This window comes from Hoplias malabaricus, chromosome 13, assembly GCF_029633855.1.
Source record: "Hoplias malabaricus isolate fHopMal1 chromosome 13, fHopMal1.hap1, whole genome shotgun sequence".
NCBI lineage: Eukaryota > Metazoa > Chordata > Actinopteri > Characiformes > Erythrinidae > Hoplias > Hoplias malabaricus.
The window spans coordinates 27,998,196-28,017,273 of record NC_089812.1 but is presented as its reverse complement, the minus strand read 5'-3'; the positions used below and the strand labels follow the sequence as shown (position 1 = coordinate 28,017,273).

At 39.7% G+C, this 19,078-nt stretch overlaps 1 protein-coding gene across 4 annotated transcripts; it reads right to left on the bottom strand.

Moving 5' to 3' along the window:
• Positions 1 to 522: 522 nt before the first annotated feature.
• Positions 523 to 18,128, bottom strand: cramp1 (cramped chromatin regulator homolog 1). 4 transcript variants are annotated; one of them, XM_066642863.1, is made up of 21 exons: positions 16,378 to 16,651; positions 15,631 to 15,947; positions 11,280 to 11,482; positions 10,805 to 10,958; positions 10,492 to 10,575; positions 10,329 to 10,377; positions 10,120 to 10,205; positions 9,660 to 9,783; positions 8,729 to 8,810; positions 7,976 to 8,525; positions 7,677 to 7,936; positions 7,366 to 7,531; positions 7,071 to 7,231; positions 6,603 to 6,674; positions 6,105 to 6,186; positions 5,883 to 5,990; positions 5,615 to 5,775; positions 4,809 to 4,998; positions 4,381 to 4,545; positions 3,669 to 3,814; positions 523 to 1,907 (listed from the first exon to the last, which is right to left on the bottom strand). In XM_066642863.1, exons 1-21 carry the CDS (start codon positions 16,425 to 16,427, stop codon positions 1,788 to 1,790), a joined length of 3,330 nt encoding a protein of 1,109 aa, XP_066498960.1. In that variant the 5' UTR covers positions 16,428 to 16,651; the 3' UTR covers positions 523 to 1,787. The 4 variants fall into 4 exon arrangements, with proteins under 4 accessions (XP_066498960.1, XP_066498959.1, XP_066498961.1 ...); XM_066642862.1 differs by having other exon boundaries at positions 7,677 to 8,525; XM_066642864.1 differs by lacking the exon at positions 16,378 to 16,651 and adding an exon at positions 17,998 to 18,128 and having other exon boundaries at positions 524 to 1,907; positions 7,677 to 8,525.
• Between the last annotated feature and the right edge of the window lie 950 nt (positions 18,129 to 19,078).

Below are 19,078 nucleotides of genomic sequence, written 5' to 3'. Positions count from 1 at the left end.
GATTCGATCACATTTACAAGAATAACGGTACCTCTAAATTTGAGTTTAGCTTATTGCTAGGCTATTGTCATGAATAATGTTTGTTATTTAGTTAGCTAGATACTTTCATAACGGTGTTTTACCGCGCCTTTGTTCAGCTGTTGTCCACCAGTGACGTCACGGCTGCGTTCAAGAATTTCCGTAGCGAGCTCGGGTTTTTTCCGTCAATTTAATAAAATTGTCAGTTTTAAAGCAAATTAAGCATGTGCTATTTTCATTTTAATTCATACTTATATATGTCAGTAACTAAAATAATCTGAAATATTCACGAAGGTCCATTAAGTGGTGCTTAGCCTTTAATACGATAAAAATAAAATGTTTAACACCACTGACTATAGAAAACAACGTGCGCAGGATATCACTGATACTTGAACAGAAGAGATTCCACTTTGTGTTCTTTTACTACTTCATTCTGTTCAGGCTCTTACCTTGCATTGTACTTTTTGACACATTCTAATACAGACTTTTAACAAGCAGAAAAAAGAACTGCCAAGAAATTGCATTGCCTGTGCCTTTATATAAATTGAGTCTGAGTACAACCCACTGACCCAATAGGAAAGACAGCGAGAACCAGGTTTGGTACACACTTTTTTTTAACATGGTAAAGCAAAACCCCTTTTTACAAATGCAGGGATATTTAAAACAGCAGGAGGGTGAAGCCTTAGAAGTTCATTAAAAAAAAAAAAGCTGTTGCAACATGTAAATTAATAAATAATCCAAATAATTTACAGTATGTTATACAAAAGCGCAGTGAATACTGGAATCTGTTATTATCTATTTACATCAGAAACTTTACACGTTCAATCTGAGACAAACAGAGAGAGGCCACAATATAGGGTTTCAAAAACCATTCAAACATCCAATTACTGGCTTCTAAAGTACACAATAACAACTTAGTGTTGAGTACTAACCATCAAACCTAAGGGCATTCAGTTATTTTATAACCATAAGGAGCCTTGGGGTAACATCTCAATAGATTTAGTTCTAAATACAATTAAAAATATGCAAATATTTTAGTGTTGGTATAATTTCCAATTAGGTCTTGCATAATAAATAAGAAACCCTTCTTAGCAGTGTCTTCATATAATCAAGATTAAATAAGATAAAGCCAATCAGACTCGGAAGCCAGTGTTAAAAATGGTAACAGACTGTACATGTAGGATGTGTATGGTATATACACTCATACACACGCACACTTATGGCTTTTTCATGATTTTGCGTAGGATAATCAGGGACAGATCTATATTATCCGTAAAAAAGGAACAAACCCACTAGGACAAAAACAGAAAAAAAGCATCCTTGGCTCTTTACACAGACACATGCATGTGCAACGCACACACAAATACACTTGCACACAAAAAACTGGCAGACAGACAAGAGAAAAGAAACAGATCTACAGGAGGCAATATTTGTTCAGATATGGCGGGTCATTGTTTCCTGTACACGAGGTTGCTTTGTAAACGAATTGATTTAAAAAAAGTGTCCAGAGCGTTGTTCTCGAGACCACAGCCATAAAACTAAGGGCCACACACACACACACACACACGATCCTGAAAGCTTTTGAGGATCATGGCAGTCTTTATTGCACTTTCAACAAGGTGACTGAAACAGTTATTCTTCTGTAGCACTGTGATTCTTCCCACACAGTTGCCTTTCTGGTACTGATAGTGTGAAGCTCTGTCCAAGCACATCAAACTCCTTTAAGTGGCAGGCTTGAGGTAAGGACGGAACTCTTCATCCTCTTCATCTCAGACCCCTGGAGGTGGCAGGCTTGGCTCAGAGATGGATAATTCTTGGGCAAGGTCATTGAAGCGTGCAATGTAGTCAACGCTGCTCTCACTCATCATGCACGCAAGCTGAGTATCCATCTGCCAAATGTATACATGTATACAATACATAAATCAAAATTATAAACACCAGAGCTTGAAATATTTATCAGACCATATAGACCAAGGCATGGCATATTTTTCATGTCCAAAAATTTCTGTTCTAACTTAAACTTGCAAATTCACTTGTTCACTTTATTTAGTTGTTATACGATTATCTTGCACTATTGTCTACTCTGCCTTGTACATCCAGTATCCTACCTCCTTCTATTACAATTTTTTTTGCACTATTGTTTACACTGCCTTGTACATCCATTATCCTACCTCCAAATCAGGTTATTGTCTTCAGTCAGTGTCCCATTGTCTCATTTATGTCTATCAGTGAGCTGCTGGTATTGTATGTCCTACTTGTCTTCTGTTTCACTTTCATATATTTATATACTTAGCTTAGTTGAATTTAGTCTATTTTTTGTTAAATGTTACTGCATCTTGGAGAGGAGAGTAAAGTAATTTCAATCCTTGTATTTCCTGTACATATGTAGAATTGACAATAAAACTCTCTTGACTCTTGACAAATGTCTTCAAATCCTCTTTGGTCATTTACTAACTGTAGTCTATTCAGAAATATTAGTGTTAACAAAGCACAACGTTTTTGCCATGCTCATCTAGGGCTCCAAGAAAAACTGTACTACTCGACCAAAGTCCATAACCTAAGCATATGTATGACCTGTTGGTCAGCATGTATGAAGCTAGAATAGATGGCACTGCAGGTAAAGACACCAACAGGGTCCTGGACGGTTTGGCCAACACAGTAGTATCAGAGTTCAGGTTCTTTAAAATTGTGTGAATTTCATCCCAGTTTCACACAAAGAATAAAAAAATAACACTAGGTACACATTCCTATAATCTGCAATCAAGAGAGAAGGCCAGTTTTTCCAAGTCCTACACCCAAACCCAAATGTGCTCCATCAAACCTTTTAACTCTTCCTTTAAGCCTTGTATGTCTCCATATCCTTTAAGGCGAACTGGTGCACCCCAGTGGATAAAGTAAGTAAATGACAGTGTAACTGCTTAGCCTATCCCACAACTAAATACTTAAATTTTTATCCCTGGAGATACAGATACAGTGGAACCTCTACCTATGAACTTGATCCGTTCTGTGACGCGGTTCGTAAGTGGAAAAGTTCGTTTCTCGAGTCAATTTTCCCCATTTAAAATGATGGAAAAGCAATTAATGCGTTCCAGCCCACCCCAAAAGTCACCCTTTTTGCACTGATATATGTTTACAAAACTCTCAAATTAGGAAAAAAAAAAAAAAAAACAAGTAGCATTACTAAAAATAAAAAAAGAAATACAGTGGTAACAGTAATAAAAAAAGTTTTAAGTGGTTACATATCGCTACCTTGAAGACGTGACAACTGGCTGGAGGAGTAACACAGGCACTGGCTGTATGACGGGAGGTGGGGGTGGGTGGAATAACGGAGAGTAGGCGGGTGAATGTGGGGAGACGAAGCGTAGATACGGCTTAACTTAGCACGAATTTCGATGTCTGGGCGCGCTGGGAGACTCGCAAATTAGGGTCAGTGGCCATTTCCAGCCGCCAGCTCGGGTTCGTTAGAAAGTTCATTAGTATAGGCGTTCGTTAGTAGAGGTTCCACTGTACTTTGCTAGGCCTTTAATGTAATCATTTTCAATTTTTGCTTATATTGGAGTTGGGGATGGCCTTTAGTGTAGTCTCAATTTTATTGAGAATAGTCATAATAATAATAATAATAATAATAAACAGCTGCGACAATATCTTACCTCAACTACATCAGTAAGGCCTCGGGCCTGAAAAGAGTCATGGGAGTTGCTGTCCAACAGGCTGGGGCCAAGCAATGCTGTACCACTGGAGGGCTCCACAGGGGGGAGGACTGGCCTACGAGTCTTATCAGGGGACACCAGGCTTGCTGCAATGAGGAAAAACAGGCAGATCACTGATCAGTTCATGAATGTGTGTAAATGTTGAATTCCATTTTTCCCTTGAGATTCCTGTAGCCACACTACAAAGTTTTGTTCCAACCTTAACAAAATATATTTGGCTTGATGTGAACATTTCCCTGATCTCTTTGATTAGATCGATCTGGTACGTTAGTGTAGAGATTTGAATAAACCCTTGGAAGAGTCATTAGTTGAGAACTATGCTGCAGCTGTTATACATCTCAAAAAAACTTTAACCCTATCTTAGTATAATATCGTAAAATATGGAGATAAAAACGTTACATGCCTTTTCAAACTAACTTTTTGTTTTGTGCACATATCCTTTAGTGCCTGCAAATCTGCCTGTAATCGGTCATATTTTTGCAGGTCAAGTGGCCTTTTATTAACAAGACAAGCGGTTCTTGCTACGTTAGACAGTTAATAGCATCAGACTATTATACTGTAGTGTCACTGTTAGCAGTTGTGAGGCCACAAATACAAGTTCACTGTCTGCAAGTTTAGACTTTAAAGTACTTCAGTAACTAGCAGTACTCACAGAGCAGACAACCCAGTGTCGAGTCACTGGAGTCACTTGGGTACCACTGGGGGTCATGTGTAGGAGATGGGATCCAGCTATGGGCAGGGCTATCACTGGGTGAAGAAATGAGTTTTGACCGGTCACTTCCATTGAGTTTTGGAGGAGAAAGAGATGATCCATCACCTAAGGAAAAAAAATAAAAATGTGGGAAAAAAAAAAACACTAACCAGAAGCTATGCTACACCAGCTGAATCACATCACCTCACAAAACTAATGCAGCACAGAGACCCGTTGAGTTTGAGAGTGTTACTGATGTGTCCAGCTTATCTTTGCCTATACATCAACTGTGACAACCAAGGTGCCAATTACTTATATTTACTGTTTGATGTACTAAATTCCACTTGTGATTTTAATACTCCTTCAGTAGCACATTCTCTCACACTTACCAAAGTGAGCGGAATTGATCGCAAGTTCAATAATGGAGTCACTGATATGAGTGTGAGGATCTCCAGGTGGGAGGGATTCATCTGGAGGACCAGGTAGAGAAATGTCCAATAGGGAAGCAACACTGGGAGGTGCCAAAAGGGAGTCACCACTTCCTGGAGATGGTGGAGAAACACCATTTTGCAAGGACCCCTAACAAAGGAGGCAAGAAAGGAAGAAAAAGAGGATATATAGAAAGTTAATTGTGTTGGTCAATACTAAAGCATAGATCTGGGTCTATTCATTTCTAGTACATGCATATATGTGTATTGTATGCTTGCAACTTTGAGTACAGACATACAAGTACAGAAACTTATTTCTCACAGCTGAACACAGGTATGTACACATTTAAAAAATATATGGTTCTTTAGTAAAGAAAGTGATTCTATATAGAACCCTGAACACTTGAAGAAACTTTTGAATGATTAAAGGGTTCTGTGCTACAAATGGTTCTATTATAGCACCTTTTAAAAAAGTGTTCTATGTTGCACCAAAAACAGTTCCTCTATTGTTATGATGTCAAGCTTGTTACAATAAAGGAACCATTTCTTGTGCCATATAGAACCCTGTTCTAAAAGGTGCTATATAGAACCATCTATAGCACATTCTCTATTAATTTGAGGAACACTTTCACGATGCAAAGAACCCTTTAATCATGCAAAAGGTTCTTTAAGTGTTTAGGGTTCTATATAGAACCATTTTCTTTACTAATTGACCCTTGAAGAACCATCATTTTTAAGTATGTAGGAGTATATTTTTTGTCTTTTACCTCAGGCTCCTGCTGGAGCATGCCAGGTTCAGGTGCAGCAGGCAAAGGTGGTGTAGATTCCTCAGGTTCTTTGAGGCTTGACTCTAAAGCAGGACTCTCCAGTTCTGGACAGGGGCTTCCTGGAATAATGCCTGCGGACTTTGCTGCCAGGTCAATTGCACCTGAATAACAAAAACAAACAAAGATTTTACTATCAAGTGTAAAGAACAGCAGAAGAATAAATGCTTCGACTACATTGGTAGAAGAACTGATTTTACTGTAAACTTACTGGACAGCTGACTGGTAGAACCAGGATTTATTGTAGTGGATGTGGCTTTAAGGGGAAGAGGACGTGTTGTTGGTAGCCGAGCTTGGATTGGCCGGAAAGAACCAGTGCCTAAAATATTACAAAAGAATAGGCAATGAAAACTGAATGCAAAAACGATTTGTACTCAATATTTACAGTTCATTACAAGATAAACAGCTGAAATGGGTTCCACAAGTATCCTACCAGTGGCTGAAGAATTGGAGAGAATGGAGAAGGAGCACACATGCTGGGAAGTGTCTCCTGCTGTTCGAGGCAGCAACGTTCTCTGCAGGGAAAAACAGACTTTATTTCTTAATTGTCAATGTTATGCAAGCCAAGACTTTAGCCATAATCAACAGTGACAGCAAAGATTATTAAACAATGAAATAGACAAATAACCAATTATTCCATCGTGTGAAATGTCTGAAGTCATGCTTTATGATCACTGTGCAATGAAATTTGTCCTCCGCATTTATCCATCTATTGCAGAGAACACCCCCCCCACACCCCCCCCCCCACAAGGAAAGTGGGCAACCCCCCTTGGCACTCAGGGGGCATTTTGGAGGTTTGGTGCTGCTGGTTGTGGGGATCAAACTGGTGACCTTCGAGTCACAAGCACGCTTCTCTAAACACTAGGACACAGCTGCTCCCTGAACTTTTCACCCCAGCCTTTAACATCCGTCCATATTTTGCTTGTCTCACCTGCACAACAAGTGGCTTCCTCAGTGGACGCCCTCTGCCGACTTTTCTTTGCTTGGGTAGGAAAATATCTGACTGAAGAGACAAATACACTAATGTTAAAATAATTACAAATAACAGTAATGTTAAATAATTAATATAAAAGTATGCCTTAAATGAACTACACTTAATATGATTATTTCTGAAGCACTGTGATGATGTCATCAAGTACACATTGTTATAAATCTCTCCAGGTGAAAGATCATGTTTTGTGGAAGTCTCATTTGTAGTTTGTACAATGCTGCCAACACTTTGCATCAGACAACTGCCATGTAGTATTAGATGCATTACAACTGAGAGATTCTGAAAATCACAGTGTCCACTAAAAATCATTACCTACCATACCACTCATACCAATGTGATATGTATGACATAAGCTGGTATTAAATTAATTTACGACTGCCATGAATTCTAAATTAGGCACCCACTTACACTGATCGAGTCCAGCTGCTGGCGGAAGGCTAGCTCTGCTTCCTTATTGGGAGAAAACATCCGTAAGTGCCGGGAGCTATTAGGTGGAAGAGTCGTGGGAACAGCAAACACACCGCCGTCACTGTCACCAACTAATAGGGAACGTGGAAGGTTGCGTCCACCTGTGGAGAAACGGTTACTGAATTTACCTTATGTAAATTATGAACCATTATTTTATATAAGACTACATTCAAAATCAATATAGTACTCCCTGAAAACAATGATATAGGCTAAAAATAGTGAGTGTGTTATGTACCTGTGCTGAGTGCACTGGGCAGAATTTTGGAGCGTGCTGCATGTTGTTGACGGCTGCAGCTGGGGCTGCGAGTTCCTCCTGCTTGAGACTTGCCTGGAGGGGTCAGAGACTGCTCCTCCTGCCCCGGTTTCACTGGAGATGTCCCAACTGAACACACATCTGGGGTCTGACAGAATAAGAAAGAACATAAACAGGCAAAACACACAGAGAAGAAAAAAATAAATACATAAAAATAAAAACAGAAACCTCACATAATTGTTTTGTTAATAAACTAGTTTTCAGGCCAAGGTTAAGAGTTCCATGCAACTCACGGGTTTGGGATTGACCTCTGACGAGACAAGCCTGAGGAGACAGCGAAGTACGCTTTGACTGGTGGGCAGGACTGGAGGACGGGACTTGGGTTGCCATTCATATTCCAGCTGCAGTTTCCCTGGCTTGCCTAGCATGAGGTAGAGTTCAGCCAACGTTACATTCTCAGAGCCCTGTGAGCTCCAGCCTTCCTCACGAATCTGCTGAGTAGAGCGTCCAGTCACAGCTGCCTCATCACCACGCACTGTAGGCTCAGGAGGAGGTGGGGCTACATCAGTTGTAACCCCACCTCCTGGTCCAGGTTCCTCTTTGCTGTGGTCTGTGGGAGTGCAATCTCCTTGGATAACTTGAGTGTCCTTAGCCTTAGCACTAAAGCATGTTTGAGTCTGTGATAGCCCTGTTGGGTCAACAGTCATTGCACCGCTGCCTTCCTGTGTTGGGCAAGGGGAGGATGATGCAGAAGGAGTAACAGGAGTAGGAGTGTTAGTGTTCTGGGCAGGGTTTATATTGTTCTCTGCCCCAGTAGTTGTAATACTGCTCTCAGCAGCATCAGATAGTTGTCCATCAACTCTTTTTGTGTCTCCACCAACTGAGACCCCCTTGGCTGATTTCCCAGTTCCTCTGCCAGGCTGGATGCCCAAGATATGGGCAGCTGGCAGGTCTCTCACACCTGGACGTCCACGCCCTGTCTCTTGCCAGTGCACTGTACAGGAGGCCTTTGAGTGTACAACACGAGCAACACCTGGCAAAGCAATGAGGGTGCTGTTCTCTGCTGGAAACAGATATAAATCCTCAGATTCGCCAGGTGGGGCTACACCCTCTAGAGCCTCCCGCTCTGCCAGACTCTTAAGCTACACAAACTAGAGTTAAGAGCACAAACCATAACAGGCATGTAGAATCAGATGCATCTTAGAAAATTTTATGGTTTTCAAATACTGAAAATATGCACAAAAAGAACCCTTTAACTTGTTCTTAATAACACTTTGCAGTTCACCAAACAATTAAGTTTCTCTCACACACAAAGATACAACAAACATCTATGTGGAAAGGATACAATTTGCTGATCCTGAATGGCCCATTTTTGTTTCAGGAACTCAATGAGACTGGACACCTTCCTATGCAACTCAACAACCATCCTAAAAAACAAAGAAATCAAAGCAAAGAAATCATACAAAGGAACATTTCATCACTTGATTTAAAATGCAAATAACTTTGTTTGTGTCACCTTGTTTGAGCATAAAGTTGGTTGTATTTATAAAGATCACATAAAAGACAACAGGTGTCAATGTTGTGTACAAATAAATGAATAAATATCTAGGTTTAAAAAAAAAAAAAAAAAAGACATGGGTTTAGAGAAATGCACTACAAGTCACTTAAAGTTGCACAAAAATGCTGGGACAATAGTAATCAATTAATGAACATTAAAAGACAAATGATAGCAGAATAGGACTGAAAACATGGTCTTTAAAAGGGTATCCCAAGTGCCTGAGGAAAAAGAAAATAATAATATTCCCACCATGTTAGCTCTGACTCCCCCATTAAACACACCAAAAAAGAAAGTTGTATTTTATAAAGAAATATAAGAAAAAGCATGGAATGAATCCTAGCACCAAATGCCTGCAGCACATCTCTAAAAATGTGTAGGAAAAATATCCAAAGAGCCCGTATGCATAAGGATATCGTTCAGATAAGACAATGACACGTCCTCCTTTCCTAAACCAGGTTGAGCCATGGGGTAACTCAAAAATCTTAGGCCAGAAGCATAATGTGTGTTCTTACGTTGTTAGTTTTGTCAGGGATAATTCTAATAAAACTTTCATATATATCCGCAGGACACTCTGGCTGTAATGACAGGGCTTAACACATTAATTATATTAAACAGAGCTTTGGGGCTGTGGTTTTATTAACATTATGTCAACAAATTTTTTTCCTCTTTATGTTTTGTCAGGGAGTTGACAGTTGTATGTAAGACAGGTGAGACTCACCTTAGACGTGGGTTATGAGCCAGACTCTGAACCTTAGTCCAAGAGTGGTTACTTCGAGGCTGCAGCTCCACAGCCACCTTCAGTGGCAATCGAACTGGCTTCTGGTCCTCCTCATCACTTACCCCTGAGACAGGAAACAGAAAGGGCAATAAACAAAACAGGAAAGAGAAAAGGACAGACTAATAAAGCCAATGTTTCTCTTTATTGTCCATGGCCTCAATCTGCATCTCATCCCACTTTTCAATCAGTCACACAGCCTGTAACCATAGAAACACACCACTCACCCTACCTACACACTGGAGGGGTGCCACTGCCTCTACAGACACCCACTATGTCCCCATCCAATATTAGACCCACTTTCCATTTCTCTAAACAACCATTCCATGACTGTCTCTCAAAATCTCGCTTTGTTTCTTACACAAATATACATACATTTACTATCACATATACAGACACATACCATCTGGGTCGCAGATTTTTTTAAGTGCACGACACATTGGGGCTTTGATCCTCAGGTTCCTGCCTTTAGAGCGAACCGTGGTGGCCCTGGAACCACAAACACACACTGAAATTGCAAGTTCGTTTAGCTGCAACACCATCTGAATACACTGAAATTGCTTTCAATCTTATGTTTAATGCAAACATAATCATACAAATACATCTACTTACCCCTGCTGTATCAGCTCATTCAGTCTGGCAACATTCTTGTCGTCCATCACTGAGAGAATCAGAAAACCAAAGTATAGAATAGATAAGCATGTAGCTTAAAAGCTATAACAATTGAAAAAAAAAGTTCCATCTTATTTCATGCAGCAATCCAGCAAATACTTACAGCCTCCAACCTTCTTCCTGAGCTCAGCATAGCATATCAGGCCATAAAGTTCCTGGGAGGACTTCTTCAGCACACGTGAATATGCTAAGTATAAAGCAATAGGAGAAAAGTGGCATGACCATGAACAATATCTTTTCAAAGATGTATCACAGTACACAAGTTCAAAATCATGCATCACTACCAAAAACATACTGCATTAAAACCTAAACTTCAGCTACAAGAGATACAAATTGGTAACAATTACAAATGCAAGAAACTGTCTCGTTCTTTTAAATAACATCTAAATATCTAAGGAAACCTGAATCTATCTTACCATTATTAAAATCAATGTGTTTGGAGATCTTGTGCCACGTCCTGTAATAGAAGTGGCGAACCTGCTCCTTGTTCTTCACCATACTGGTCGGCTTGCCTTTCTTCTTATACTTCAGAGCAATGTTATTCTGAATGGCCTCAAAGTCCTTCCCATGCTGTGAGAGAGAAAAATAAAGTCAAATTATAACCATATAAATATAACTCAAATTCCTTAAAATTTGCCCAAATTAATGTCCTTACTACCAAATCACGCTACCTTCTCTCAAGCCCAAAAAAAGCTTTCCAATGTTCATACAAGGTTACAAATAAGGAATGTCAGAATTTCTCTGGTGGACAGTGACCTGCCAAATATGTGTGTACTATTTTCAGTTATGCATTTGTCACAACATAGTATATCATACAATTAAAAATTCAAGGGTTACAAAAGAACAATAGGCACATTACTTTATCAAATATCTAAGCAAAACAAACAATACCTCATAAAGTCCTTCAAAAAAACTGTTCTTGTCTTCAGTACTCCAGGATTCCCACTGTCTTCGTGCACGCTTTTGGTTCCCCCCGTCATCTTTCTCCACCTGTCCCTGGTTCCTAGGAGTCGACCGTGAGGTCCCTGCAGTACCAGAGGCTCCAACTGTGCCTGTGTGACCTGTTGTGGATACTGCAGGGACTGCATCACCCCCTGGGGCAGAGCAGAGAAATGGCACAAGAAGAGAACTGTAAACATGAAAGCCCTTTACACAGTCACACCACAACCACAATTACATGCCTCAAAAGTGAAATTACTATAGACAAAACATGGGGGATTTAGTTGGTGAAGTGATTCAATTGAATCTGATTTCACTTGCTACAAACAATAGACTATCAAGTATTCCTCAACCTTTTTTGATTGCAGGACCCTATAAGTCATTCCAATCTAAAACATATTTATATAAGAAAGAAAGTAAAATAAAAGGGGAAAGAAGGGGGGGAGGGAAGAATAAGGGAAAAAAAAAAAACAGAACTCTGTATCCGTCTGATAGCTAAAACACACACATACACTCAGAGACACACAGCAGCATCTGAAATCAGCCTTAATTTTCAAACATTCATTCCAGAATATTTTCTTGTGACAGCAGTGGATCAACTTATTTTTAACTGAATAAATTTCTTCACAGTACAATTCATTTTTGGCTGTGTTTGCTGTGTCCACTAAAAACAGTGGATAAACATGTTTTCATGGTACAGCAAAATCGTGACAGATTAGCAAGTGTAGATTTTATAAGACACTTCATTATAATATCAGAATTTTCAGCAACATATTGAAATCAATTTAAAAGTGTAAGTAAATAAATATTTATTTGTATAGCACTTTTCTAGAGCAAGACACAATGTGCTTCACAATATATCATAATTAAATACAAAATAAAAATACTATAATTAAATATACAATTATAAAAATAAATAAAATAATGAAACAACAGAGCCAAAAACACAAAGTAATTCAACGACAACCAAAATCAAGAGTTACTAAAAGAAACAGAAGCCCCTGGTTAGAGGATCTTGAAGGTCTCACACTCAAGTGGGCAGAGGACATCAGAGATGTATGCTGGGCCCTCATTATGTAAAGCCTGGTAAGTCAGCACTAATATTTTAAAATCAGTCCTAAAACTCACAGGCAGCCAATGAAGAGAGGCCAGAACTGGTGTGATATGCTCCCTAGGTTGTGTCCTGGTGAGAAGACAGGCTGCTGCATTTTGAACAAGCTGCAGACGAGTAGGAAGAGTCCTGCTACAGCTACATTAGAATAGATCTACAACTACATTAAAACGATTATTCTTCTGCTTCTCTATTACTGTTCCATACTGACTAATTTACGTATATCACTACATACCAAAACTTGATTCTCACGTGTCTGTCCATATTCTCTAAAATCTGCCAATGCCATCACCAACTGATAAAAGTCCTAACTTTAACCAACATGTGTTAACTATTATATTCATACCAAACCGTCATGGTACAGGGGGCAGGGTTCAATTAATAACAAATTAATTTTATATAACAGAGGTTTTTGATTTTATGTCAACTAATTATTTTGCTCTTGCAGCTTTGTCAGGCTCCTAACTAGCTAGCTAGACAGATAGACTACAATCAAAATTTGGTAGGAAATTTCCGGTTTCATTCTTCCCTGCTGCAGTTAACTACTCTATTCATATCAAACCATCACGGAACAGGGTCACAGTTCAACACAGACAGTCATACTGAGACGTGCACAACCTAGGTCATTAAATATTGGGGAGTGCACTCAAAAAGTGCACTCTATGTAAAAACAGTCAGTGCCTTCTCAGCATGTAGCAGTATTAATTTTATAATCTGTGAAGCCCACTATGTAACATGAAGTGTGCTATTTGGGACAGAGCATATCGTGCATGCGCCACATATCAAGAAAGAAACCATTGTAGCCCCTTGTAGCAAGCTTTTTATTTCCTGAGAACGTGTTTGTCCCTCAAGTTCTTCCTCTTCATACACCCAAAAACATTTAAACCAATATTTGTGACAGAGAGAGCAAGCAAATTTTGAGGATCCCAAGGCACTACATTCAAACATTATTTACCTACCCCATGTCTGATTAATGTTCTTTCTGGCATGCTAAAACAACTTCGTTCAGCCTCTTTTTCTTAGAAAGCCTTCTCTTACTCTGTCTTTCATTTCTTTCTTTCTCTCCCTCTCTCTCTCTGGCATGTATGGAGTCTCTGTGCATGCCTGCAGCTTGCATGCTTATGGAGAGTGAACAATTTCAGCATCTCCAGACAGGCAGGTAAGCCGGCCCTTCATTTAATTCTGACTGAATTAAATTATTGGACAGATTTTACAGTCTTGTGGCCTATATAGAAAAATAATCTTTCTGTTCATGTTGTCAGAGTACTGAGCAATAATAAGGATGTAAAGAGTATTTAAAAAGTATTTAAAAAAAAAATAAGAAAAAGAAAAATCTACTCAGCTTTAACAACCTCAGGGTGACTATATGTCACTAGATGGAACAAACTGCAACTTTCACAGTGGTCTGTTCAAATTAAATAAAAGAATCCTATGGTCATATTTTACCCTCTATTTACTACTGCCCCCACTCATAGAACCATTCCAAACCCAAAGAAGCCCAATGCAAAACTGAGTGAATGGAACTTTGACTTGTGTACAGTTACACCCCTCCTACTCAACAGGCTTTTATAAATCCTGATACATGTATGATTCTAATTGATTGAATGTTATTGCATGTGATTTTTTTTTCCAAAGCTTAAACAAGTCACTATCCTCACCAGAACAATATATAATTAGATTTGATGTAATGAACTCCTAGCTGGTTATGCCTCCCCCTGAAACACTGGTGTTACATATTTGGCAATGAAAATGTTTTCTATTGTTGACCCAAATACAACATGTGGATAGAAAAAGAAGCCAACAGTACTAATTCCCCCTATCATCTCTGTCTCTGTGTCTGTGTGTGTCTCTCTCTCACAAACACACACAATTGTACTACAAACTAACATTCACAACAAAAACTCCTCTAGGGCTGAATAATCTGGAGAGAATATCTTACCAATATTGCGAATGTCATTTAATGCTATTATTTTCTATAAAGCTCCAAGCCCTATTCACATCAAAACGACAAGAAAATGTATTTTTTCCCCTTGGGCTCTGAATGCCAAACTGCCGGTTCACAATCTCTGTGACTGTGTAAAACTCACATTTGAAAATATTGAATAATATCAAAGATCAATTAAACTTCAGCTTTGTATTGCAACTTCAAACTTAATATGCAAAAGATGCCCCTGTCATACCCATTGAAAATGTCAATGCTAATAGCATAAACAATAATTTATAAAATGTATAAAATATTTGGGACTAAATTCACCTGAACCAACATCAGAACTTTTTAACTATGGGGTTACAAACAAAACAAATTTTAAATATTGCAGTTATTTTACACAATGACCTAGCTTCACAAATACTATTTTTCACAATTTTCACAAATGCCTTTTTTAAAAATCTAATTGAAACGGTATCAAAATGACAAGGAAACATTCAGCAAATTTAAGCATCTATCCAATTCCAAAGTTATTTTATGAGTCAGTACCCACTGGTTTGAACAGCTAACGTCTTTATTTAAAAATTAAATCAAAATATTTAGATGAACAATAACTGAGGTCTTGTCACATCTTTCAGCATTAATGCCTCAAAAAGCCTCAGGTCTTAAAGTAGATGTGCTGATCTTTTGTGAAAACAGGTTTGAAGCTGAATTAACAGAAACGTCGCAATTAAATTGCATAACTGCTAGGAAAAACTGCAATCTAATACTTTCACCAAAAGCCCTTAGTCTGATATCATCAGAACCTATCATCTCTATCCAAGCCCATGTGTTTAATCACTGCAGCTGAGCAGAGCTCTGGTTCAAAGCCAGTTCAAAACGAATTGTTCACCTGCACCAGATTTGTGAATATAGTTGTACAACAGCATAACTTTGAGACTGATATCAACCCTCCAAAAACCTGTCTTCTCAGATTAAAACGGATTGCTGAAATACTGTAATTTATGAACAACAGCGATTTGGAACTGTGTGCTGCTGACAAATGAAAGCAGCAGCATCCTTTTGGCTTTAAATCTGCTCCCCTTTTCCCATTAACTGATGTTCCCTCCTCTATAAACTACTGCCAACAACACATAGAAGTCAACATAAGAAGTAGAAGTCTAAGTTTTCCATCAACTGTTGCTGTCTACTTCGGTAAGATCCCGCCAATAAAAAAATAAGAGTGAAAAATATAAAGTTTCGTGCTCCTGAAGAGCGAGACTTACCTCTGGCTCTCGCCCCACTGTGGCCGTTGAGGGCCGGGGCAGCAAGCTCTTTGCGCAGCCGCTTGCTCGGAGGTCGTACGCTGGAACGGAGGAAATGGTGCTGATCTTGACCGGGGCTCGGGTTCGGGGACGAGGATGATTGAGCCGGACCGATCCGATCGACAGCGGAGAGAAGCGTTTCCTCCTCCGCGTCTCTCCTCTTTGTGCTTGGCTGCTGCTCCGAGGCGCTCTCCTCGTCCTCGCCGCCGTTGTCGAGCTTGCGGGCCGCATTACTCGCTCCCTCGGCTCCGGAGGAAGCTCCGTTGTTCACTGTCATGCTGTCAACACATAAGCAAAACGCGTTTTTACACTGTTTCGCGATTCAAAAAGGCAGAAAAACAAGACGCGAGCAAGTTAGAAAAGGCGACACTCCAACTCAACATCTCAACATGGCCGCCGCTGTTTGTTTCAAATCCCTTCACAACGTCCCGACAAAACCGCGTCGAAAGAAAAATATAGCCGTTTCCACTGAACAAAACTGCACAATTTCGACTCAGTCCACTTTCCACTGTCGTTTGGCCCCGTGTGAACTTGAGTTTGGACTTTTTTAGCTTTGTTTAATCCGACGTTGAAGACGAAAAGCTTCCCCGCACTTTAGCGCCCAGCACACAAACGACAGACGACGACGGGCGAAATAAGCTCCCGCATTCGACCTCTACTACTGTTTATCTTTAACTGAAAAGTGTTCGTTTCTGGGGATATCGTTACCCGTTTTCCAGCTCTTCGGCAGCGGACGCAATCTTCTTTCTCTTCACCATGAGCTCGAAGGTACTGGAGACCAGCACTCGGCCAATTTAAACATATTCAAAGCCCGAGAACTAGACCCTGCTTTAGGCTTCGTCCTTCTCCTCCTCCGCGCTGCTCGAACTGGCGGAGCTGCTTCTCGGCGGTTAGTCCTACTCAGAGAAAACTGCAGCCAGTCCAACTCTCCAACTCAATACTTCAAGCACTTACAGCAAACACGGGGAACACATTTACGATTTATAACATACAAATGATCCAGCGCCGATGATGAGCGACCGTCCCAATTTCCAATGCGTTTTCAGCCAACGTTCAATCCCCCTCTCTCATTCAGTCTGGACTTCACTGGAACTACGTCATCATAACTTTAACTGATGGTGTTAAAGTTTTTATTGCAAATTCACATTTACTCTGTAACACTGAACATTAAGCACGGCACCAATGACCATACAGAAAAGTAGCTTATGTCTGAGGTTCTTACTGCAATATACAAAACTGTTACGTTGAAGTGCCGCACTTATGCGTGTGTTCTGTGTCACTTCACATATCTCAACTATTTATTTCAAGGAACTTTGATTTATGTAGCTGTGACACTAAGCAAGCTTAATTCAATCCTTATTCAGAATATTGCTGTTCTAAGCTGTTTTCAGAAAAACACATATTGGCAGGTTATTTGATTTGCCAGTTAAGGTGTGTCTTCCTCCCTCTTTTTAAATTCTCCAAAGACACTGGGCTGTTATATGACACACGTAGACACCAGATTAACTCGTAAAAAACATGTCTTTATGTGGATTTTATTACCATCTTTATTGCAAGGATAAGCACATTAAGGCTAGGGATCAGCATTTCCAAAACAGTGCAGTATATGCACTGATCATATCTCCAACGCAAAACAACATTAAGGTTCTATATGAGCCTTGACATGCTACTGCCATGACAAAGTGGCAACTATGTCCGGATTTTTTGGCTGACCACAGCTGTCTCGTCATGAATATGGATAGCTGCTGAGCTCAACGGCCACAGACTATTTCCATGCTTTATATAAGCAATATGAGGAGCATTCTATTTCATGTCAGTATGCGCATGAAGAGACAAATAATGAAATGTTAGAGTTGTTAGGTGCAAGACAAGGCATTTGTGTGAATTCGTATGGTTTAGACCAGTTATTTGTGTAACATAAACACTGTATAAAAAGACCCATTAGACAGAAATGATTTATTGCCGGATGGTCATTAACATACATGGTGTTAAATCTAGGTTAGCATCTTACTGAAAGCTGGTATCGCATCCTCCATGGGTTACGCAGTTTAAAACCTGACTAAACCCTATCTAAGTACGCCGCTAGAACATGTGTGACAACGCATTTTTTTCCACAGCTAAAATATAATATTCAACAAGTGCGATTAACCCGGTTAATCCCAACCACAACAAGACAGCAGCTAACTAAACGTAGCTTAGCGGCGAGGCTGCGTAGCTAACAGTAAGCTTCTCACAAACCCCGGATTAAAGTACAGCTACGCATAAGTCGTCAACAAGAGCACGTTAGAAATCACTCAGAAATACATGTTTAAAGCACCAGAACTTTACCTTTTGCAGTTTTAATGATGCTCAACTCTTCTCCACAACAGCCGCTGAGAGAAGCTAACAGTTAGCCGCCCCGCTGACACTGTCAAAACCTTCCTGTGTTGTTTTCCCTCGTGCTGAGGCCACGCCCAACGCCCCCCAAGCAAGCCATTTGATTGGTTACATTTCAGCATGCTGCTGCTACGTGAGAAAATAGGCGTGGTAGGCCCAATCACAGCACAGAATCTCTGAACAAATCAATTATTTGGCCAAATCACATTTTAGTCTCCGACGGCGGAAGGTATGATTTAGTCCAATCATAATTCAGAATGCGTCAGCGTTTGAAAGATCCAGCCCAATCACAATATTAAATTTCACAGCGTGTGAATCAGCCAAGTTGGTAAATAAGAGAAATATCCTAAATAGTGTTTTTTTTTACATTTAATATTGTTTTTGAAAGCTTTGAAGGTACTAAATCCACCATTGATTAAAGTCCAAATTAAAATCTTGATTAAAATTTTTTCCACTTATTCCATTTCAGATTCGCGGTGGCAAGACAACAGGGCGAGCAAAGAAGCCCAACCATCTCTGTTCCTCGCAACTTCCAGCAGCACCTCCTGGGGGATCCCTCCTGTCCCGGACTACACCTCGCCGCCCTGTCCATGACTATCAGGAAGAGGAAATAATCTATGAAAATGCAGAGTCCTTACCTCTAACCTATCTCTCCACCACTCAGCTGCAGGTCAAAAGCTCAAATCAGCAAGTTGACGAGATTTGTTCCCTAGGTTTATGTCGTAAGAATCCCTGAATGCATGAATTAGTCAATTTAAAACAGCTAGGGTTAGGGACACTGCAATTTCAAATGCAAAACATGATACACCTTCTAGCATAAAAAGACTACACAGACAAAAACTGGTTTTCAGTGAAGGGATTCTTAAGGCACCAACAAATATAGGATTAAGGATCCTAAAATATTAAAATATTTCTCTTTGTACTTAAAAAGATTACTTTTAAGGAGAGCCAATCAGCCCCTACAAACTATTTAATTTGACAGTTCTTTTCAGAAACAAAGTACAAAATATAAGTTTTTAAAATTGTTGTATTT

Bases quoted from the DNA above. Each gene is read 5' to 3' on its own strand.
- cramp1 (XM_066642862.1), bottom strand. From the start codon at position 16,427: ATGGTGAAGAGAAAGAAGATTGCGTCCGCTGCCGAAGAGCTGGAAAAC. The intron at 15,948-16,377 runs GTAACGATATCC...ATGTGTTGACAG, and splicing joins GCCGAAGAGCTGGAAAACGG to CATGACAGTGAACAACGGAG. The intron at 4,999-5,614 runs GTAAAAGACAAA...CTCCTTTGTTAG, and splicing joins TGCTCCAGCAGGAGCCTGAG to GGGTCCTTGCAAAATGGTGT.